At 47.7% G+C, this 24798-nt stretch overlaps 1 protein-coding gene across 3 annotated transcripts in view; it reads right to left on the reverse strand.

Annotated features, from left to right (window-relative positions):
• Nucleotides 1-261: 261 nt before the first annotated feature.
• Nucleotides 262-24798, reverse strand: part of MTRES1 (mitochondrial transcription rescue factor 1) — a 56080-nt gene continuing 31543 nt past the window's right edge. For 2 of the 3 annotated variants that reach the window (XM_077289623.1, XM_077289622.1), the window contains exons 2-4: nucleotides 12190-12666; nucleotides 9771-9843; nucleotides 262-1599 (exon numbers count right to left, since the gene is read on the reverse strand). In XM_077289623.1, coding sequence (XP_077145738.1) covers nucleotides 1384-1599; nucleotides 9771-9843; nucleotides 12190-12666 — 766 coding nt within the window. In that variant the 3' untranslated portion in view covers nucleotides 262-1383. The remainder of the gene's footprint in view (nucleotides 1600-9770; nucleotides 9844-12189; nucleotides 12667-24798) is intronic. The other variant, XM_077289624.1, reaches the window with a different exon arrangement.

A 24798-nucleotide genomic window follows, 5' to 3' on the forward strand; every position in this document is an offset into this window, starting at 1 on the left:
AACAACAGATACTGGAAGCCTGTGCTAGCATTTCTTCTGCGGTGTTGCTATCAGTGTGTCGAGAGTGGGAGAAGAGGGTTGCATTGACAAACACAATGGGCAGCACTTTGAACACATTTTATAAGTGGTCATAAACTTGTAAATAACTAAAGAAGAAAGTTACGTTAAAACCAAGCACACCACTGTTTTTCTTGTGAAATTCTCAATAAGTTTGATGTGTCACATGACCCTCTTCCCATTGGAAAATATATATAATATAATAAGGATGATATACCCAATATATCACTGTTAAATTTGCAAGAGTATTTATTTGTGATGTGCAATAACCTGGGTTGGCACTGTCAGTTATACAAGAACCTCATTCTTTTTCTAGTGGTACCTCAACAGCCAAAACCTGATGATGCATGAGGCCCACTAATGCAAGGAAAAATTAAACCCAAACCCAGTATAAAAATAAAAAAAGCACAAAAGGATTTAAGAAGAACAACTTGAAAACTTTACAGCTGGTGCTACACAGCGACTTTGACACCACGGTTGTTCGTTCTACCAAAGTTTGCTAGTTATCACAGCATAATACAATATAATATAACATTGCAGCGCCTAAAAGTCGCCATGCAGCCTTATGCACATACCAGTAAAAGCTCCCACCCACTAAAGGAGTTGTACAGTGTAAGAAGAAAAGTCTGCTGTCACTATGTGCACATTATGAGCCCCCATATTCCCCATGTGGGTGGGCAGTCACATGACAGCATGTATGCAATTTGCTCAATGTTGTAACACAGGAGAGTCCAGTTGGCACATGACAGCAAGTATGCAAATCGCATACATGCCATCACGTCACTGCCTGCCCATTGCACATGGCCATGATTTGGAAGTCTTTAAAGTGACTGCAGACTTTTCTTCTAGGACGTTTAAGGCCAAAAGAGTGTCATTTAGGCCCTTGTCTGACCATTATATACCTCCATATAATTTTTTTTCTGAACTGTATAAAAAGCAGAGAGACTGCTTTTTATGTAGAGGGCTCCAAAACCAAAAATACATCATTCTGTATTTTTTTCCCATTATAATGGAACCCAGACACATGGCAACCATCAAAAGCCACAAGAGGTATACATGAGAAGCATGTACATGTGTGTATAATTACATTTAGTGTAATCTGATGCATTTACATTACATACCAGTGAAAAAAATAAACATTTTTAAAGAATTTTTATGAAAACTATTACATGATTTTAACAATAGGTGAAAGCTAGAAGGTCACTTCAAAACCCCCAAAACACTCAAACTCTTTCAGTAGGATCAATATTTTCTCCCATACACCATGCATATATAGTAAAAATAACATTTTATTGTCTCTTTAGAAGTTATTCTTTAATATAAATGTCACTTGTCTGAATCTCTTGTGTGCAGGCCACTTGTTTTTGGAGCCTCAGAAACTTTTGGAACAGTCAGTTTCTTCCATCGTCTCAAGAGAACTTTGAATTTATCTGTTGATGTTTTTTCCTTTAGCACATTTTTCAAGATTGTTCTCATCACAGTTACTGTCCCTGCTTCCCGGTTTTCTTCGACAATTAAGTCCAAAATGTCTCCCACTTTCACCTGAAAATAATTAATATGCACATTCCGTATATTAGCTAATCAAATATATTAATGTCACAGATTTATAGCTCTATTATTTTATGCAACTAGTGGCTGTAATATGCATACAAGAGTGTGCCTGTATTTCTGCAAGGAATATGCAAAAGTATTTAAAGTGGGTACGGAAAAAGCATTCAGACCCCTTTAAATGTTTCACTCCGTTTCATTGCAGCCATTTGGTAAATTCAAAAAAGTTCATTTTTTTCTCATTACTGTACACTCTGCACCCCATCTTGACTGAAAAAAACAGAAATGCAGACATTTTTTCAAATTTATTAAAAAACAAAAACTAAAATATCACATGGTCATAAGTATTCAGACCCTTTGCTCAGTACTGAGTAGAAGCACCCTTTTGAGCTAGTACAGCCATGAGTCTTCTTGGGAATAATGCAACAAGTTTTTCACACCTGGATTTGGGGATCCTCTGCCATTCTTCCTCGCAGATCCTCTCCAGTTCTGTCAGGTTGGATGGTGAACGTTGGTGGACAGCCATTTTCAGGTCTCTACAGAGATGCTCCGTTGGGTTTAGGTCAGGGCTCTGGCTGGGCCAGTCAAGAATGGTCAGAGTTGTTCTGAAGCTACTCCTTTGCTATTTTAGCTGTGTGCTTAGGGTCATTGTCTTGTTGGAAGGTGAACCTTCGGCCAAGTCTGAGGTCCAGAGCACTCTGGAAGAGGTTTTCATCCAGGATATGTCTGTACTTGGCCGCATTCATGTTTCCTTCAATGACAACCAGTCGTCCTGTCTCTGCAGCTGAAAAACACCCTCATAGCAAGATGCAGCCACCACCATGTTTCACTGTTGAGATTGTATTGGTTTTCTCCACACATACCGCTTAGAATTATCACCAAAAAGGTCTATCTTCGTCTCATCAGACTAGAGAATCTTATTTCTCATAGTCTGGGAGTCCTTCATGTGTTTTTTTTAGCAAACTATGCGGGCTTTCATATGTCTTGCTCTGAGGAGAGGCTTCCGTCGGGCCACTCTGCCATAAAGGCCCGACTGGTGGAGGGCTGCAGTGATAGTTGACTTTGTGGAACTTTCTCCCATCTCCCTACTGCATCTCCTGAGCTCAGCCACAGTGATCTTGGGGTTCTTCTTTACCTCTCTCACCAAGGCTCTTCTCCCGAGATTGCTCAGTTTGGCTGGATGGCCAAGTCTAGGAAGACTTCTGGTGGTCCCAAACTTCTTCCATTTAAAAATTATGGAGGCCACTGTGCTCTTAGAAACCTTGAGTACTGCAGAAATTCTTTCATAACTTTGGCCAGATCTGTGCCTTGCCACAATTTTGTCTCTGAGCTCCTTGGCCAATTCCTTTGACCTCATGATTCTCATTTGGTCTGACATGCACTGTGAGCTGTGAGGTCTTATATAGACAGGTGTGTGCCTTTCCAAATCAAGTCCTATCAGTTTAATTAAACACAGCTGGACTCCAATGAAAGAGTAGAACCATCTCAAGGAGGATCACAAGGAAATGGACAGCATGTGACTTAAATAAGGGTGTCTGAGCAAACGGTCTGAGTACTTATGACCATGTGATATTTCAGTTTTTCTTTTTTATTAAATTTGCAATTTACGTTAATGCGAAAAAAATTGAACTTTTTTGAATTTACCAAATGGTTGCAATGAAACAAAGAATGAAAATTTTAAAGGGGTCTGAATACTTTCCATACCCACTGTATATATTACCAAAGGTCATCTATGAGCTGCGGAAAAAAAATTGGTACACATTGTTCAATGGGGGGGGGGGGGGGGGGGTCAAATACATTTGTTGCAGTTTATCCACACACTCTAAAATGGATTATACTGCTCCAGCAGTTTACTTTCTCCCTTGCCTGGTCTTTATATAACCTGGCTTCCTGTGATGAGGACTTGTCCCATGGGACATTATTTTAGGAATTCGAGTTGCATTCAGACTGTCAATGAACCAAACGGGAGACACAGGGGGTGAAAAGAGTACAGTGGGGGAATTTTTATAGATTACCAGATTGGCAGTAAAAAAGTCTATAGTGAAACACTGAAGAATCTACAGACTGCGATTTAGTTTGTGCATTTTTTTTGCTTAAAAAAAATATGAAACAAAACATAGATAAGTATGGGCAGAGTGTTTATACCCAACTGGCTTCTCTAAAAAAGTATTTGAAAGGGCCATAAAAAGGGGTACCAAAAATGCTTGAAACTCTAGGGCCCACATTCATCAAGACCGTCAATTTTCTGGTTTATACTGTTTGACCAATATATTATTCTGTCCAAGATTTGTTTATGTTCTTGTTGCTCTAAAGCAATAAGAAAATGGTTAAAAACAGCATTTAAAGGGAGCCTGTCAGCAGGATTGTGCTCAGTAACCCACACACAGTATCAGGTCAGCGTAATAAACAACCACATACTCTCCTGTCTGATGTAGTCCACGTCATCAAGCGTGTCCTACAGCAATCTCACTTGTAGAACAGTCACATCGGGAAATGTGACTGCTGTAACCGGAAGCCGGCTAAACACTGACAGGAGCGTTAGAATATTGCCCAGCCATGTAGTATATTGCCCAGTGACGTAGTATATTGCCCAGCCACGTAGTATATTGCCCAGTGACGTAGTATATTGCCCAGTGACGTAGTATATTGCCCAGTGACGTAGTATACAGCAGAGCCACGTAGTATATTGCCCAGTTACGTAGTATATTGCCCAGTGACGTAGTATATTGCCCAGTGACGTAGTATATTGCCCAGTGACGTAGAATATTGCCCAGCCACGTAGTATATTGCCCAGTGACGTAGTATATTACCCAGCCACGTAGTATATTGCCCAGCGACGTAGTATATTGCCCAGTGACATAGTATATTGCACAGCGACGTAGTATACAGCACAGAGCCACGTAGTATATTGCCCAGCAACGTAGTATATTGCCCAGCCACGTATGTCACAGGTTAAAAAATTAAAAAATAAACATATACTCACCTTCCGAGGGTACCCTTGTAGTTCTGTCGCCTGTGTTCGGTTCAGGCGGCAGCTTCCGGTCCGAGGGTGTGATGACGTCGCGGTCACATGACCGTGACGTCATGGCAGATCCTTGTCCACACCAACCTTAGCACCGGAACCTGCCGCTTGCATGGACCGGTCACCGGAGCATCGGAAAGGCGGCGGAAGGTGAGTATATAATGATTTGTTGTGTTTTTTTTTAATTATTTTTAACATTAGATGTTTTTACATGCATAGGCAGCCTCAATAGTAAAACTTGGTCACACAGGGTTAATAGCGGCGGTAACAGAGTGAGTTACCCGCGGCATAACGCAGTCCGTTACCGCTGGCATTAACCCTGTGTGAGCTGTGACTGCAGGGAGTATGGAGCGGGCCCCGAGCAGTGACTGCAGAGGAGTAGGTAGGGACTAATCGGACTGTGCCCGTCGCTGATTGATCACGGCAGCCATGACAGGCAGCTGGCGAGACCAATCAGCGAATGAATATCCGTGACGGAAGTTGCCGACAGAAAGACGGAAGTACCCCTTAGACAATTCTATATATAGATGCGGACAGGTGAGGAATATTGTGGTTTATTTTTTTTAAATATTCATTTACAGGAGATGTTGGCTTCAGTGGATTGGGCGATGACGCGAGTGTGTGTCATGCTCACGCCCTGACTGGGTGGCGTGAGCGTGGGGATTGTGGCCCCACTGTGCCACAAACCAGACTTCCCTGGAAGGGGTGTGACTAAGGAGCTTCCTTGGTGTTAGCTGGAGCCTCTGATGGTGAGGTCAGACTTGTGTGGCAGGTAGCTGCCAGGTACCACTCTAGGGTGGAATCTTGCTGTGGCTGCTGATCCCACAGGGGGACGGAACGCTAGGACAGGGGCAGGCAATGGGCTCAACTGGCAGGCGGGCACGGCAGAGACACTGGCAGTCGGGCACGGCAGAGACACTGGCAGGCGGGCACGGCAGAGACACTGGCAGGCGGGCACGGCAGAGACACTGGCAGGCGGGCACGGCAGAGACACTGGCAGGCGGGCACGGCAGAGACACTGGCAGGCGGGCACGGCAGAGACACTGGCAGGCGGGCACGGCAGAGACACTGGCAGGCGGGCACGGCAGAGACACTGGCAGGCGGGCACGGCAGAGACACTGGCAGGACAGGCGGACACGGTTGGTACCACTCCAGGGTGGAATCTCGCTGTGGCTGCTGATCCCACTGGGGGACGGAACGCTAGGACATGGGCAAGCAATGGGCTCAACTGGCAGGCGGGCACGGCAGAGACACTGGCAGGCGGGTACGGCAGAGACACTGGCAGGACAGGCGGACACGGTTGGTACTCTGGTAGAACAGGTACTGACTTGGTAGGGACAGGAATACGGGCAGGTATACGGAAACAGGTAGGGACCTGCTCAGACTGTGGGGTACAGTATAGACCAAAAGTTTGGACACATCTTCTCATTTAAAGATTTTTCTGTATTTTCATGACTATGAAAATTGTAAATTCACACTGAAGGCATCAAAACTATGAATTCACACATGTGGAATTATATACTTAACAAAAAAGTGTGAAACAACGGAAAATACAGTATGTCTTATGTTCTAGGTTCTTCAAAGTAGCCACCTTTTGCTTTGATGACTGCTTTGCACACTCTTGGCATTCTCTTGATGAGCTTCAAGAGGTAGTCACCGAAAAAGGTTTTCACTTCACAGGTGTGCCCTGTCAGGTTTAAAGGGAACCTGTCACCCCCAAAATCGATGGTGAGGTAAGCTCACCGGCATCAGGGGCTTATCTACAGCATTCTGTAATGCTGTAGATAAGCCCCCGATGTTACCTGAAAGAGGAGAAAAAAACGTTAGATTATACTCACCCAGGGGCGGTCCCGGTGCGGTCAGGTCGGATGGGTGTCTCCGATCCGCTCCGGCGCCTCCCATCTTCATTCCATGACGTCCTCTTCGGGTCTTTACGCCGCGGCTCTGGCGCAGGCGTACTTTGTCTGCCCTGTTGAGGGCAGAGCAAAGTACTGGAGTGCGCAGGCGCCGGAAAGGTCAGAGAGGCCCGGCGCCTTCGCACTGCAGTACTTTGCTCTGCCCTCAACAGAGCGTAAAGACCCAAAGAGGACGTCATGGAATGAACATGGGAGGCGCCGGAACGGACCTGAGACGCCCATTTGACCAGACCTCAGCGGGACCGCCCCTGGGTGAGTATAATCTAACGTCTTTTCTCCTCTTTCAGGTAACATCGGGGGCTTATCTACAGCATTACAGAATGCTGTAGATAAGCCCCTGATGCCGGTGAGCTTACCTCACCATCGATTTTGGGGGTGACAGGTTCCCTTTAAACCTGACAGGGCACACCTGTGAAGTGAAAACCTTTTTCGGTGACTACCTCTTGAAGCTCATCAAGAGAATGCCAAGAGTGTGCAAAGCAGTCATCAAAGCAAAAGGTGGCTACTTTGAAGAACCTAGAACATAAGACATACTGTATTTTCCGTTGTTTCACACTTTTTTGTTAAGTATATAATTCCACATGTGTGAATTCATAGTTTTGATGCCTTCAGTGTGAATTTACAATTTTCATAGTCATGAAAATACAGAAAAATCTTTAAATGAGAAGATGTGTCCAAACTTTTGGTCTATACTGTACCCCACAGTCTGAGCAGGTCCCTACCTGTTTCCGTATACCTGCCCGTATTCCTGTCCCTACCAAGTCAGTACCTGTTCTACCAGAGTACCAACCGTGTCCGCCTGTCCTGCCAGTGTCTCTGCCGTACCCGCCTGCCAGTGTCTCTGCCGTGCCCGTTTTGATGCCTTCAGTGTGAATTTACAATTTTCATAATCATGAAAATACAGAAAAATCTTTAAATGAGAAGGTGTGTCCAAACTTTTGGTCTGTACTGTATATGGTAACAGGTAGGGGGGACCTGGCCCGCAGGTTGCAGAACGGAAGTAGAGCAGGACAGCAAGGTTGTGGAGCCGAGAGCAAATCAGAGATGCTGGTTGCAGTGCAGCGAGCTGAACCGCAAGAGGCGGAGCCAAGAGCAGAACCGCTGGAGGCAAAGCCAAGAGCAGAACCGCTGGAGGCGGAGCCAAGAGCAGAACCGCTGGAGGCGGAGCCAATAATAGACATGTGGGAGGCAGAGCCAAGAGCAGAACGAGTGAACACAAAGAAACGCACAGTAGAATAGCAAAGTTTACATATAGGGATACTAAATGGGACACAGGTGGACTAAGTTCAGACAGTCAGGAACGGGACAAGGCACAGAAACAAGGACTCTCAGACCAGGGTACGAAGCCAGTCTGGGTGGCAGAAACAAGAGACACAGGTACAGGCTAGGGTACGAAGCCCCTCTGGGTGGCCAACACAAAGGAAATAGTAAAACAGGACCTGGCACCTCAACAAGACACTAACTGAGGAAGTAAGTTGCTCAGGCATCCCCCTAGGGGTGGGAATGCTTTAAGTATCTGATGCCTCTTTGCAATTGGCGGGGGACACCTAGGGAAGGTGCACACAGTCTCTGCAGGTGAAGCCCTCCTGTGCACTCAGCCAGGAAGTATGCAGAGAGCAGGCAGGAAACAAGTGGCACCCAGCATGCAGTTTCGCAGCGGAAAAAAACGCAGCAAAGATGCATACACAACGTATGCACATAGCCTAAACGGATCCGACACAAAAACAGACCCAGTGCACCCGTTTTTTACAATCTGCACAGGATCCGTCTTTTTCAACATTTTGACGGATTGTGACTGATTGTAAAAAACGGAAGTGTGAAAGAGGCCTAAGCAGTAAATGCTATGTAAACAGCTGTGAGCTGATATTAATAGCCGGGGATCCTTTTTGGATATTGGCTCGTTCCCAGAATATTAACATCAGTTCTCACCTGCTGACACCAAGCCATAATCCCATTACCCTGATTACTGCATCAGAATGAAAAAAAGTGTTGAACCAAGAAATTACATCACAAAACATTTTTTTAAATCTTTGTTCTGCTTAAAAAAAGCATTCACTGCTGTAAAAAAATGCATACAACAAAGCATACAAAACGGCACACTTTGGCTGCCAAGAGATGCAGAAACACTGCAGGAATTTCTGCAAGCAAATACTCAGCGTGCGCACGTACCCTTAATATGGGCATACAAGCTATAGACAGCTGAAAACAGTCCTGTGTGTCTTAGATGTGTTGTTGCTGAGAAATCTTTTATCACTTTAAATAAATAACCTCTTCCAGGCTCTTGGGATGATGTTGCCTGGAAGAGAACTCTGCCTCCAGAGCTTGCTTTAAATAGAAGGTGGAGTTACAAGTGCGATGTGTAATAGTTACCAGTGTGAAATGTAATAACCGCTCTTTGCTCCCCTAATCTTACTGCAGAGCTGTGTGTGATTATAACTGACATCTCCAGGTTCCTCTCAGCTTCAGGTTCCAGCTCACAAGCAGATTAAGCTGTAATATAGTAGCAATACAGCAGAGCTCAAAAAGAAACAAAAAATGTGTTTGCATGAAGACAAATGTCATTTCTTCTGTTCTGTGTTAGTTACTTGTCACACAGGTAACTCCCCCTCATGTATAATAATCTCTGGAGGCAGAGTTCTCTTCCAGGCGCAATCTTCCCTAGAGCCTGGAAGAGGGCACTTATATAAAGTGATAAAAGATGATTTCTCAGCAACAACAATCTGTTATGAGACACACATGTATGACTATTTTCAGCATTCTATAACCTGTATGCCCATATTAATAGTTGAGATAGGACAAGTGTGGTGACAGATTCCATTTGTGATCCAAACAATTAGACCAACATCTATCTTTCATTTACACAGGTAAATTGCACCGGCATATGAGAAACTGAAAATTAAACTATTATTAAACATGTACTGTAGACAAATGACACATGCAATCTGCACCAAAACCTGCTTTTCGTAAGCAGCTTTTTTACTGCCAAGAGCACGGCTGGGCTATAGGAAAAAAAAGCAGCAAAAAAAGCAATGTGTGAACATAACCTAAAATCACCTCTGCAAACCGCTATTGCAGTTTTTCCAATGATTCTTTAAGCAGCCCATGATTTTGTCAGTTAACAGCAATCACTCCTGCAATACTGCAGTGCGCACATTAGTGTCCTCTCATCTCTCCTTACCTCAGGACAGTATAATCCACAACAGTTTACATGCACAATCATTACGTACCGCTCTGCTCTTCTTCCATAGCTTCTCTCCATTAAGTCGTAGCTTGCCATCATAAAATGCTTCTTCAACTTTGCTGCAAAAAAAAAAAATCAACAGAATTGTACCGCAGAACAAAAGGAATATAATAAAGACTTCAATGGTCCTAAATTATCTTAATTATTTTTACCAACCATTGTAGATGCTACATGAGGAAAGACACTAGGGCTCCGATTCATCAAGACCGGTGATTTTCTTGCCAGTCTTGATGGGGCGACGTGGTAGAATCATACGCTCCGGATTCATGAAGATGCACACGCCTCTTAATAAAAACTGGAGCATCTAAGGGTATGTGCCCACAATCAGAAAGTAGCAATGCTTTGGATGCAGCGCTGCGTTCTAATCACACAGGTAAATCAGCATGTGTTCGATGAACAATGCAGATTTACCGCATCCAATACATTCTAATGTGGAAATTTGCTACGGAGACTAGTGCCTCTGCAGCAAAAATTGATATGTCCCAGCTCATAAACCCACGCCGCAGGTCAGTTTTCACAGCAGTAAGTAGAAGCACAGCTCGAACCTTTGTTTTGACCCAGCTACACCCATTTTGGTGTAGCTCGGACAAACTGAGTCAAAATGTCAAAAGTTGCAAAATATACACGCAACTCTCGATTTACGCCAAAAGGTTGTGACTTTTCAAAGCTTTTATGCCACTTGTATAAATATATCTTTATTATTTTAGAAGAAATTTCATTAAAGGGAACTGGTCATGTTATTTGTAGCATCTAAACTGTCCACAGTGTGTCCACATTTTTTTTCCCTTTAAAAACGGCGCAGTAATCATGTGCAAAAAGCACTTTATATAGTTAGATTGTATCTGCTCATTCAGTCATAGGGGTGTTGCTCAATTTCATTCAGTTGTTGTTGCCGCCCACACAATTTGAATGATGTTCCCAGGGTTGCGCCAATGTAAAATCTGCGTTAAGTGATCGAATCCGTGTGGGCGGTGACAACCGTGACTGAATGGAATGAAGCACACACCTATGACTAAATGAGCAGGTAAGATTTAACTATATAAAGTGCTCTTTGCACATGATTACAGCGCCGTTTTAATGAAAAAACGTGTTAGTGATGCACATTGCATTACTAACAACACAAAGGAGACAGTTTACATGCTAAAAAGGACATCACAGGTTCCCTTTATGTCAATAGTATCCATTTTCCTACCTACTGGTTCCCTTTAAAGGAGCTGTCCAAGACTTAACCGCTTTCTGTGCTTAGTGTAGCTTTCCTCACAAACGGAGCAGCACTTCTGTAAAATGGCTGCTGGTGGAGGAGCATGTGACTATACCTGTACTTCAGCCCCCACTAATTGTAAAACATCTTACAATGGCAAGCTGCTTTTCTACTGCGGGAGGCTGATAGGCTGGTCTGGTCACATTTTCCTCCATCAGCGGCCATTGTAAAACTTGAGAAGAAACTTTTTGCATACATAACAATACATGTGCATTGTCAGAAACAAGTGTCTGATCAGAAGTGCACAACTACTATATGTCAGAAAAAGAGCATATTTGCTGTGTGTACAGTATAACAATTAAATGTAATACATTGAATCTGTCACCCCCTGGGACGTGTATGACCTATTAATATGGGCATACAGGTAATAGAAATGTTACACTAGTCCTACCTGTATGCCTTATAATAATGGTCTTGTTGTTGAGAAATCTTATATTCTTTCCTTCTGCTAAAGATTTCTTCCAGCCTGGAAGAAAACCCCGCCTCGTGTGTTTATTATAATATCACCCCCTGCCATGCACATCAGTTGAGGCCCGGAATCCTGCGCTCCCTCAAAAATCCATACCTCTTCCTCCCTTCTGTGGGCGCTGTATTCAGAGATCTTGTGTGCAGGTGGCTTCTGCTCCAGTGACCTCTGGTGTGCGTGCCGATAAGGTTCTCTCCCTAAATCCTCCCTACACAGTCATTGCTATGTACATGATTCCTAGCGATGACTATGCAGTGAGGAAGTGGGGAGAGAACCCTATCGGCGCACACGCTGGAGGTCACAGTGACTTACCAGCGCATGCGCAGAAGATCTACTGAATGCAGTGCCCATAGAATAGAGGAAGAGGTATGGATTTCTGAAGGAGCGCAGGATTCCAGGGCCGTAACTGACGGGCATGGGAAAGGGGTTATATTACAATGAAGACAGGATTCAGTGATTTGTTCCAGGCTCCGCACGCCCCGTAGCCCGGAAGAAATCATTAGTATAAGGAAAGAATATAACATTTCTCAACAATAAGACCATTAATATGAGGCATACAGAGAGGACTAGTATAACATTTCTATTACCTGTATGCCCATAATAGGTCATATACGTCCCGGGGGGGTGACAGATTCCATGTAATGGACTTTCAGAGTGATGAGGCATTGGAACACTTACTTCCGAGACGTGTCTAACCCAGCAGTGAGTATCACATCAAAACGAAATGACTGCACAGCTTTTTCTATGTCTTTATAGTCCTTTGGTATGCTCGGGTCTTCCACAAACTCATCTTCATAATCACTTAGGTCTTCTGGATCCACCTCTTCTTCGTCGTCATCATCATCTTCTTCTTCTACTTGAGATGCATGGGTCTTGTTCTGTTTTTGACTTTTCTTACTTTTATGCCTCACAGCACATAAAAATGGTTTCATAAGAGAAGTAGTCAAACATCCATTGGTGTTTGTGTGCAGTAACGCGGTGATCGGCTGTCTGTAGCCAGCACAGTTTGACAGCTGCCTACAATGTGTCCACCATCTGATGCATTGTGCAGAGCTGTGCGTGAGTGATCGTGGCCTCGGACATGAGCTTGAATAAAAGTGCAAATTTCTGAAGGCTCTGATGGACAGTCTGATCCCAGTCATTTCATAACCTGTCCTGTAAAATAAAAGATATCAACAGAAGCTCTATATGGTGACGTGTCCCAAATAAGAAATATCTCTGTACCTTTCGTTTTTCTCAGATTATCACTTATTAAGCTGTACACCGAGAGCTATACTATACTACAAAGACATTATAGCGGCATACGGTGCATAGCAATCTCATTGCGTCAGTGGTATAGTGCGGCTGCCAGTACCTGGGGCAAGGCAAGTATTTTACGCCCCCTAACCCATAAACTGTTAACACCCCCCTTTGTCAATTCCATCATTTCAGTTTTGCAGCCACAGAGTTTTCCTAGGAGAAGAAGCTTCAGGGAAACGCTGGTGGTAATTTTCCTTAGCCGGCTTCACCGGCTCTCACCATACTGGGAAGCCGCCTGAAGAATGAGAATGTCACTTCTTTTAACCAAGTGTTTCCCAAACTCCAATTCTCACAGCACCCGAACACATCATGCTTTCAGGATTTCCTTAGTAGTATACTGGGTTTTTTACATCAGTATTTGTAAGCCAAGACCAGGAGTGGAACAAAGTATAATAGAAACATATGCACCACTTCTGCATTTATCACCCACTCCTGGTTTTGGTTTATACATACGGAGGTAAAATACTGACCAAATACTGAATGTGTGCACGTGGCCTAAACATGAAAGCAGTTCTCTTAATAATGAATAAAGATAGTAATGAATCATATGCACTGCTCTGTCTACATTCATCAACTGTTATCGCAATCGCTGCTTATGCAGAACAGCAGTCGAGATAAGATTGTTATTATTGGGGTTGGGGTTGTTCTCACACCCTCAGGCTGGCAAGTATGCTGGTCATTTATGCTTCTGTTACTATTATGAAAGTATCAGTGGGTGTTGTTTATCACATTAATGATTCGGTCACTGCCTGTCCTTTCACAATGAGGACTTCAGTGCTGTCACACCTTTGACTTTGCCTACTATACATAGTGTACCTATTATATTTCTATGACTCAGGTACAGTTCCACTGGTGATTTCAGATCACGTCCTATTCCAGTGTGTCTGCATACCTTTCCACATTATTGCCTTACCTCCCATAGTGTATTAAAGTTTGGTATTTTCTACCTTTGATCTTTTGTATAGGTTTTGCTTTGGGTGGTTATATGCTTTGCACTATGCCTTGCACTTTTATAGCTTAGTTGTATGGCTAAATTTTCCATGCTGCTATATGCTCCATGAGTGGTTCTGCACTCATACATAGTTACATACATAGTTATTAAGGTTGAAGGAAGACTTTAAGTCTATCTAGTTCAACCCATAGCCTAACCTAACATGCCCTAACGTGTTGATCCAGAGGAAGGCAAAAAAAAACCATGTGGCAAAGAGTAAGCTCCACATTGGGGGAAAAAATTCCTTCCCGACTACACATACTGCAATCAGACTAGTTCCCTGGATCAACACCCTATCAAGGAATCTAGTGTATATACCCTGTAACATTATACTTTTCCAGAAAGGCATCCAGTCCCCTCTTAAATTTAAGTAACGAATCACTCATTACAACATCATACGGCAGAGAGTTCCATAGTCTCACTGCTCTTACAGTAAAGAATCTGCGTCTGTTATTATGCTTAAACCTTCTTTCCTCCAGACGTAGAGGATGCCCCCTTGTCCCTGTCTCAGGTCTATGATTAAAAAGATCATCAGAAAGGTCTTTGTACTGTCCCCTCATGTATTTATACATTAAAATAAGAACACCCCCTAGTCCTCTAATAACCTTGGTCGCTCTTCTCTGCACCCGCTCCAGTTCAGCTATGTCTTTCTTATACACCGGAGACAAGAACTGTACACAGTATTCTAAGTGTGGTCGAACTAGTGACTTGTATAGAGGTAAAATTATGTTCTCCTCATGAGCATCTATGCCTCTTTTAATGCATCCCATTATTTTATTTGCCTTTGTAGCAGCTGCCTGACATTGGCCACTAAATGTGAGTTTGTCGTCCACCCATACACCCAGGTCTTTTTCATTGACGGTTTTGCCCAGAGTTTTAGAATTAAGCACATAGTTATACATCTTATTACTTCTACCCAAGTGCATGACCTTACATTTATCCCCATTAAAGCTCATTTGCCATTTATTAGCCCAAGCTTCTAGTTTACATAAATCATCCTGTAATATTAAATTGTCCTCCCCTGTATTGATTACCCTGCAGAGTTTAGGGTACTGTCACACATTGGCACTTTGATCGCTACGACAGTACGATCTGTGACGTTCCAGCGATATCCATACGATATCGCTGTGTCTGACACGCAGCAGCGATCAGGGATCCTGCTGAGAATCGTACGTCGTAGCAGATCGTTTGGAACTTTCTTTCGTCGCTGGATCTCCCGCTGTCATCGCTGGATCGTTGTGTTTGACAGCGATCCAGCGATGCGTTCGCTTGTAACCAGGGTAAACATCGGGTTACTAAGCGCAGGGCCGCGCTTAGTAACCCGATGCTTACCATGGTTACCAGCGTAAAAGTAAAAAAAAAAAAAACAGTACATACTCACATTCCGGTGTCTGTCCCCCGGCGTTCTGCTTCTCTGCACTGTGAGTGCCGGCCGGCCGGAAAGCGAGCACAGCGGTGACGTCACCGCTGTGCTTTCCGGCTGGCACAGACACAGTGGAGAGAAGCAGAACGCCGGGGGACAGACACCGGAATGTGAGTATGTACTGTTTTTTTTTTTTTTTACTTTTACGCTGGTAACCACGGTAAACATCGGGTTACTAAGCGCGGCCCTGCGCTTAGTAACCCGATGTTTACCCTGGTTACCCGGGGACTTCGGCATCGTTGGTCACTGGAGAGCTGACTGTGACAGCTCCCCAGCGACCACACAATCACTTACCAACGATCACGGCCAGGTCGTATCGCTGGTCGTGATCGTTTGGTAAATCGTTTTGTGTGACAGTACCCTTAGTGTCATCTGCAACTATTGAAATTCTACTCTGAATGCCCCCTACAAGTTCATTAATAAATACACTGTGTTCCAAATTATTATGCAAATTGGATTTAAGTGTGATAAAGATTTAATTGTTTTGTTTTTCAAATAAACTAGTGGATGGTATTGTGTCTCAGGGCTCAATGGATCACTGAAATCAATCTTAAACACATGGGATAATTAGTTTTCCAGGTGATTCTAATTAAAGGAAAACTACTTAAAAATGATGTTCCACATTATTAACCAGGTCACAGTTTTCAAGTAACATGGGAAAGAAAAAGGATCTCTCTGCTGCTGAAAAGCATCAAATCGTGCAATGCCTTGGTGAAGGGATGAAAACATTAGAAATTTCCCGAAAACTTAAGCGTGATCATCGTACTGTTAAGAGATCTGTGGCTGTATCTGAGCACAGATGTGTTTGTGCTGATAAAGGCATAATGAGGAAGATTTCTGCCAGGCAAGTTCATCGGAATAAGAGAGCAGCTGCTAAAAAGCCATTACAAAGCAGCAAACAGATATTTGAAGCTGCTGGTGCCTCTGGAGTCCCTCGAACCTCAAGGTGTAGGCTCCTTCAAAGGCTTGCTGTGGTGCATAAACCTACTATTCGGCCACCCTTAAACAGTGTTCACAAGCAGAAATGGTTGCATTGGGCCCACACATACATGAAGACTAATTTCTAAACATTCTTGTTTACTGATAAGTGTTGAGCAACCCTGGATGGTCCAGATGGATGGAGTAGTGGATGGTTGGTGTATGGCCACCATGTCCCAACAAGGCTGCAACAACAGCAAGGAGGTGGAGGAGTCATGTTTTGGGCCGGAATCATGGAGAAACAGCTGGTAGGGCCCTTTAAGGTTCCTGAAGGTGTAAAAATGACCTCTGCAAAGTATATAGAGTTTCTGACTGACAACTTTCCTCCATGGTATAAAAAGCAGAAATGTGCCTTCAGGAGCAAAATCATCTCATGCATGACAATGCACCATCTCATTCTGCAAAGAAAACCTGAGTCATTGGCTGCTATGGGCATAAAAGGAGATAAACTCATGGTGTGGCCACCATCTTCCCCTGACCTCAACCCTATAGAGAACCTTTGGAGTATCATCAAGCAAAAGATCTATGAGGGTGGGAGGCAGTTCACATCAAAACAGCAGCTCTGGGAGGCTATTCTGACTTCATGCAAAGAAATACAAGCAGAAACTCAATGGATGCAGGAATTGTGAAGGTGATATCAAAGAAGGATTCCTATGGTAACATGTAACTTGGCCTGTTAGGATGTTTTGGAGTTAAATAGCTTTTACTTCAGTGAATGTGACCTCCTAATGCTGCAAATTCCACAAATGAGCATTTTCAGTTCTTTAAAACATATCAAATGTTTAGAAATTCTACTATGCCTAATAATTTGGAACAGTGCATTGTAAGTTTTTATTAATTTTGGAGATTATACTGTTATCATTGGGAGGTTTATTCAATAAAATTCGATGTATACTCTAAGGCCATGTTCACACTTTGCGGTTTTTACCGCGGAACCGCCGCGATTTTGATGCTGCGGGTCCGCAGCAGTTTCCATAGCGTGTACATTAACATGTAAACCCTATGGAAACCGCAAACCGCAGTGCACATGCTGCGGGAAAAACCGCGCAGAAATGCAGCGGTTTACAACCCGCAGCATGTCACTTCTTTGTGCAGAATCGCTGCGATTCTGCACCCATAGGAATGCATTGAACCGCTTACTTCCCGCATGGGGCTGTGCCCACGTTGCGGGAAGTAAGCGGTTAATGTGCGGGTGGTACCCGGGGTGGAGGAGAGGAGACTCTCCTCCAGGCCCTGGGAACCATATTTGGGTGTAAAAAAAAGAATTAAAATAAAAAATAATGCTATACTCACCTCTCAGCGCTGCCCGCGGCGTCCGGTCTCAGTTGCTGTGCCGAACAGGACCTGTGGTGACGTCGCGGTCACATGACCGTGATGACGCCGCGGTCACATGACCGTGACGTCACGAAGGTCCTTGTCGGCACAGCCGCTTGCAGCGCCGGGGAGATCGCGACGTCAGAGGGTGAGTATAACCAATTTTTATTATTTTTTACATTACTATTGATGCTGCATATTGCTGCATATGCAGCATCAATAGTACAGGAGTAATCCCGCAGCGGAAACCGCGGAACAAACCGCGATAAATCTGCAGGGATAACCGCAGCGGTTTTGCCCTGCAGATTTTCAATTCCGCTGCGGGATTAACCCGCAGAGGAACCCGCAGCGTGTGAACGTGGCCTAACGGGTGATAACTTTTATTAGACTGACTGTCATTTGCACCAACCATTTAGAAAAATCAGAGAAAAATGTAATTTGCATAATAATTTGGAACATAGTGTATGTTAAAAAGAAGAGGGCCCAATACTGACCCCTGTGGTACCCCACTGCTAACCGTGACCCAGTCCGAGTGTGCTCCATTAATAACCACCCTTTGTTTCCTATGTTTCCCTGAGCCAGCTCTCAACCCACTTACACATATTTTCCCCTATCCCCATTATTCTCATTTTATGTATCAACCTTTTGTGTGGCACCGTATCAAAAGCTTTTGAAAAGTCCATATACACTACATCTACTGGGTTCCCTTGGTCCAGTCCGGAACTTACCTCTTCATAGAAATTGATCAGATTAGTCTGACAGGAACGGTCCCTAGTAAACCCATGCTGATATTGGGTCATGAGGTTATTCCTTTTCAGATACTCCAGCATAGCATCCCTTAGAATGCCCTCCAGGATTTTACCCACAGTAGAGGTTAAGCTTACTGGCCTATAATTTACAAGTTCAGTTTTTGTCCCCTTTTTGAATATTGGCACCACATTTGCTATACGCCAGTCCTGTGGTACAGACCCTGTTATTATGGACTCTTTAAAAATTTAAAATAATGGTCTATCAATGACTGTACTTAATTCCTGCAGTACTCGGGGGTGTATCCTATCCAATGCCGCAGAACAGCCACACTCACGCAGAACAGCCACACTCACGCAGAACAGCCACACTCAGCCACACTCACGCAGTACAGCCACACTCGGCCGCACTCACGCAGAACAGCCACACTCACGCAGTACAGCCACACTCACGCAGTACAGCCACACTCACGCAGTACAGCCACACTCACGCAGAACAGCCACACTCACGCAGAACAGCCACACTCACGCAGAACAGCCACACTCACGCAGAACAGCCACACTCACGCAGAACAGCCACACTCACGCAGAACAGCTATACTCACGCAGAACAGCCACACTCACGCAGAACAGCCACACTCACGCAGAACAGCCACACTCACGCAGAACAGCTATACTCACGCAGAACAGCCACACTCACGCAGAACAGCCACAATCGGCCGCACTCACGCAATACAGCCACACTCACGCAGTACAGCCACACTCACGCAGTACAGCCACACTCACGCAGTACAGCCACACTCGACCACACTAACGCAGTACAGCCACACTCACGCAGTACAGCCACACTCGGCCACACTCACGCAGAACAGCCACACTCACGCAGAACAGCCACACTCACGCAGAACAGCCACACTCACGCAGAACAGCCACACTCACGCAGAACAGCCACACTCACGCAGAACAGCCACACTCACGCAGAACAGCCACAATCGGCCGCACTCACGCAGTACAGCCGCACTCACGCAGTACAGCCACACTCACGCAGTACAGCCACTCACGCAGTACAGCCACACTCACGCAGTACAGCCACACTCACGCAGTACAGCCACACTCACGCAGAACAGCCACACTCACGCAGAACAGCCACACTCACGCAGAACAGCCACACTCACGCAGAACAGCCACACTCACGCAGAACAGCCACACTCACGCAGTACAGCCACACTCGGCCACACTCACGCAGTACAGCCACACTCACGCAGTACAGCCACACTCACGCAGTACAGCCACACTCGGCCGCACTCACGCAGAACAGCCACACTCACGCAGAACAGCCACACTCACGCAGTACAGCCACACTCACGCAGTACAGCCACACTCACGCAGTACAGCCACACTCACGCAGTACAGCCACACTCACGCAGTACAGCCACACTCACGCAGTACAGCCACACTCACGCAGAACAGCCACACTCACGCAGAACAGCCACACTCACGCAGAACAGCCACACTCACGCAGAACAGCCACACTCACGCAGTACAGCCGCACTCACGCAGTACAGCCGCACTCACGCAGTACAGCCACACTCGGCCACATTAACGCAGTACAGCCACACTCACGCAGTACAGCCACACTCACGCAGTACAGCCACACTCACGCAGTACAGCCACACTCACGCAGTACAGCCACACTCACGCAGTACAGCCACACTCACGCAGAACAGCCACACTCACGCAGTACAGCCACACTCACGCAGTACAGCCACACTCACGCAGTACAGCCACACTCACGCAGAACAGCCACACTCACGCAGTACAGCCACACTCACGCAGTACAGCCACACTCACGCAGTACAGCCACACTCACGCAGTACAGCCACACTCACGCAGTACAGCCACACTCACGCAGTACAGCCACAATCGGCCGCACTCACGCAGAACAGCCACACGCACGCAGAACAGCCACACGCAGAACAGCCACACTCACGCAGTACAGCCACACTCACGCAGTACAGCCACAATCGGCCGCACTCACGCAGAACAGCCACACGCACGCAGTACAGCCACACTCGGCCGCACTCACGCAGAACAGCCACACTCACGCAGTACAGCCACACTCACGCAGTACAGCTACACTCACGCAGAACAGCCACACTCACGCAGAACAGCCACACTCACGCAGAACAGCCACACTCACGCAGAACAGCCACACTCACGCAGAACAGCCACACTCACGCAGAACAGCCACACTCACGCAGAACAGCCACACTCACGCAGAACAGCCACAATCGGCCGCACTCACGCAGAACAGCCACACGCACGCAGTACAGCCACACTCACGCAGTACAGCCATATTCGGCCGCACTCACGCAGAACAGCCACACTCACGCAGTACAGCCACACTCACGCAGTACAGCTACACTCACGCAGAACAGCCACACTCACGCAGAACAGCCACACTCACGCAGAACAGCCACACTCACGCAGAACAGCCACACTCACGCAGAACAGCCACACTCACGCAGAACAGCCACACTCACGCAGAACAGCCACACTCACGCAGAACAGCCACACTCACGCAGAACAGCCACACTCACGCAGTACAGCCACACTCACGCAGTACAGCCACACTCACGCAGAACAGCCACACTCACGCAGAACAGCCACACTCACGCAGAACAGCCACACTCACGCAGAACAGCCACACTCACGCAGAACAGCCACACTCACGCAGAACAGCCACACTCACGCAGAACAGCCACACTCACGCAGAACAGCCACACTCACGCAGAACAGCCACACTCACGCAGAACAGCCACACTCACGCAGAACAGCCACACTCACGCAGAACAGCCACACTCACGCAGAACAGCCACACTCACGCAGAACAGCCACACTCACGCAGTACAGCCACACTCACGCAGTACAGCCACACTCACGCAGTACAGCCACACTCACGCAGTACAGCCACACTCACGCAGTACAGCCACACTCACGCAGTACAGCCACACTCACGCAGAACAGCCACACTCACGCAGAACAGCCACACTCACGCAGTACAGCCACACTCACGCAGTACAGCCACACTCACGCAGTACAGCCACACTCACGCAGTACAGCCACAATCGGCCGCACTCACGCAGAACAGCCACACGCACGCAGAACAGCCACACGCAGAACAGCCACACTCACGCAGTACAGCCACACTCACGCAGTACAGCCACAATCGGCCGCACTCACGCAGAACAGCCACACGCACGCAGTACAGCCACACTCGGCCGCACTCACGCAGAACAGCCACACTCACGCAGTACAGCCACACTCACGCAGTACAGCTACACTCACGCAGAACAGCCACACTCACGCAGAACAGCCACACTCACGCAGAACAGCCACACTCACGCAGAACAGCCACACTCACGCAGAACAGCCACACTCACGCAGAACAGCCACACTCACGCAGAACAGCCACAATCGGCCGCACTCACGCAGAACAGCCACACGCACGCAGTACAGCCACACTCACGCAGTACAGCCATATTCGGCCGCACTCACGCAGAACAGCCACACTCACGCAGTACAGCCACACTCACGCAGTACAGCCACACTCACGCAGAACAGCCACACTCACGCAGAACAGCCACACTCACGCAGAACAGCCACACTCACGCAGAACAGCCACACTCACGCAGTACAGCCACACTCGGCCACACTAACGCAGTACAGCCACACTCACGCAGTACAGCCACACTCACGCAGTACAGCCACACTCACGCAGTACAGCCACACTCACGCAGTACAGCCACACTCACGTAGTACAGCCACACTCACGCAGAACAGCCACACTCACGCAGAACAGCCACACTCACGCAGAACAGCCACACTCACGCAGAACAGCCACACTCGGCCGCACTCATGCAGAACAGCCACACTCACGCAGAACAGCCACACTCACGCAGTACAGCCACACTCACGCAGTACAGCCACACTCACGCAGTACAGTCACACTCACGCAGTACAGCCACACTCACGCAGTACAGCCACACTCACGCAGTACAGCCACACTCGGCCACACTCACGCAGTACAGCCACACTCACGCAGTACAGCCACACTCACGCAGTACAGCCATACTCACGCAGAACAGCCACAATCGGCCGCACTCACGCAGTACAGCCACACTCACGCAGTACAGCCAAACTCACGCAGTACAGCCACACTCGGCCGCACTCATGCAGAACAGCCACACTCACGCAGTACAGCCATACTCACGCAGTACAGCCACACTCAGCCACACTCACGCAGTACAGCCACACTCACGAAGTACAGCCACACTCACGCAGAACAGCCACACTCACGCAGAACAGCCACACTCACACAGAACAGCCACAATCGGCCGCACTCACGCAGCACAGCCACACTCGGCCACACTAACGCAGTACAGCCACACTCACGCAGTACAGCCACACTCGGCCGCACTCACACAGAACAGCCACACTCACGCAGTACAGCCACACTCACGCAGTACAGCCACACTCACGCAGTACAGCCAAACTCACGCAGCACAGCCACACTCACGCAGAACAGCCACACTCACGCAGAACAGCCACACTCACGCAGAACAGCCACAATCGGCCACACTCACGCAGTACAGCCACACTCACGCAGTACATCCACACTCACGCAGTACAGCCACACTCACCCACACTCACGCAGTACAGCCACACTCGGCCACACTCACGCAGTACAGCCACACTCACGCAGTACAGCCACACTCACGCAGTACAGCCACACTCGGCCGCACTCACGCAGAACAGCCACACTCACGCAGTACAGCCACACTCACGCAGAACAGCCACACTCACGCAGAACAGCCACACTCACGCAGAACAGCCACACTCATGCAGAACAGCCACACTCACGCAGAACAGCCACACTCACGCAGAACAGCCACACTCACGCAGAACAGCCACACTCACGCAGAACAGCCACACTCACGCAGAACAGCCACACTCACGCAGAACAGCCACACTCACGCAGAACAGCCACACTCGGCCGCACTCACACAGTACAGCCACACTCACGCAGTACAGCCACACTCACGCAGTACAGCCACACTCACGCAGTACAGCCACACTCACGCAGTACAGCCACACTCACGCAGTACAGCCACACTCGGCCGCACTCACGCAGAACAGCCACACACAGCCGCACTCGCGCAGGACAGCCGCACTCGCGCCGGACAGCCGCACTCGCGCAGGACAGCCGCACTCGCGCAGGACAGCCGCACTCGCGCAGGACAGCCGCACTCGCGCAGGACAGCCGCACTCAGTATAGCCGCACGCAGGACAGCCGCACTCACGCAGTACAGCCACACTCACGCAGTACAGCCACACTCACGCAGTACAGCCACACTCACGCAGAACAGCCACTCACGCAGAACAGCCACACTCACGCAGTACAGCCACACTCACGCAGTACAGCCACACTCACGCAGAACAGCCACACTCACGCAGAACAGCCACACTCACGCAGAACAGCCACACTCACGCAGAACAGCCACACTCACGCAGAACAGCCACACTCACGCAGAACAGCCACACTCACGCAGAACAGCCACACTCACGCAGAACAGCCACACTCACGCAGAACAGCCACACTCACGCAGAACAGCCACACTCACGCAGAACAGCCACACTCACGCAGAACAGCCACACTCACGCAGAACAGCCACACTCACGCAGAACAGCCACACTCACGCAGAACAGCCACACTCACGCAGAACAGCCACACTCAGCCACTCACGCAGTACAGCCACACTCGGCCGCATTCACGCAGAACAGCCACACTCACGCAGTACAGCCACACTCGGCCGCACTCAGGCAGAACAGCCACACTCACGCAGTACAGCCACACTCACGCAGTACAGCCACACTCACGCAGTACAGCCACACTCACGCAGTACAGCCACACTCGGCCACACTCACGCAGAACAGCCACACTCACGCAGAACAGCCACACTCACCCGCACTCACGCAGTACAGCCACACTCACGCAGTACAGCCACACTCACGCAGTACAGCCACACTCACGCAGTACAGCCACACTCACGCAGTACAGCCACACTCGGCCGCACTCACGCAGAACAGCCACACTCACGCAGAACAGCCACACTCACGCAGAACAGCCACACTCACGCAGAACAGCCACACTCACCCGCACTCACGCAGCACAGCCACACTCACGCAGCACAGCCACACTCACGCAGCACAGCCACACCCACGCAGCACAGCCACACTCACGCAGCACAGCCACACTCACGCAGAACAGCCACACTCACGCAGAACAGCCACACTCACGCAGAACAGCCACACTCACGCAGAACAGCCACACTCACGCAGAACAGCCACAATCGGCCACACTCACGCAGCACAGCCACACTCACGCAGTACAGCCACACTCACGCAGTACAGCCACACTCACGCAGTACAGCCACACTCACCCACACTCACGCAGTACAGCCACACTCGGCCAC

The sequence above is a fragment of the Ranitomeya variabilis genome, chromosome 2 (assembly GCF_051348905.1).
Source record: "Ranitomeya variabilis isolate aRanVar5 chromosome 2, aRanVar5.hap1, whole genome shotgun sequence".
Taxonomy (NCBI): Eukaryota; Metazoa; Chordata; class Amphibia; order Anura; family Dendrobatidae; genus Ranitomeya; species Ranitomeya variabilis.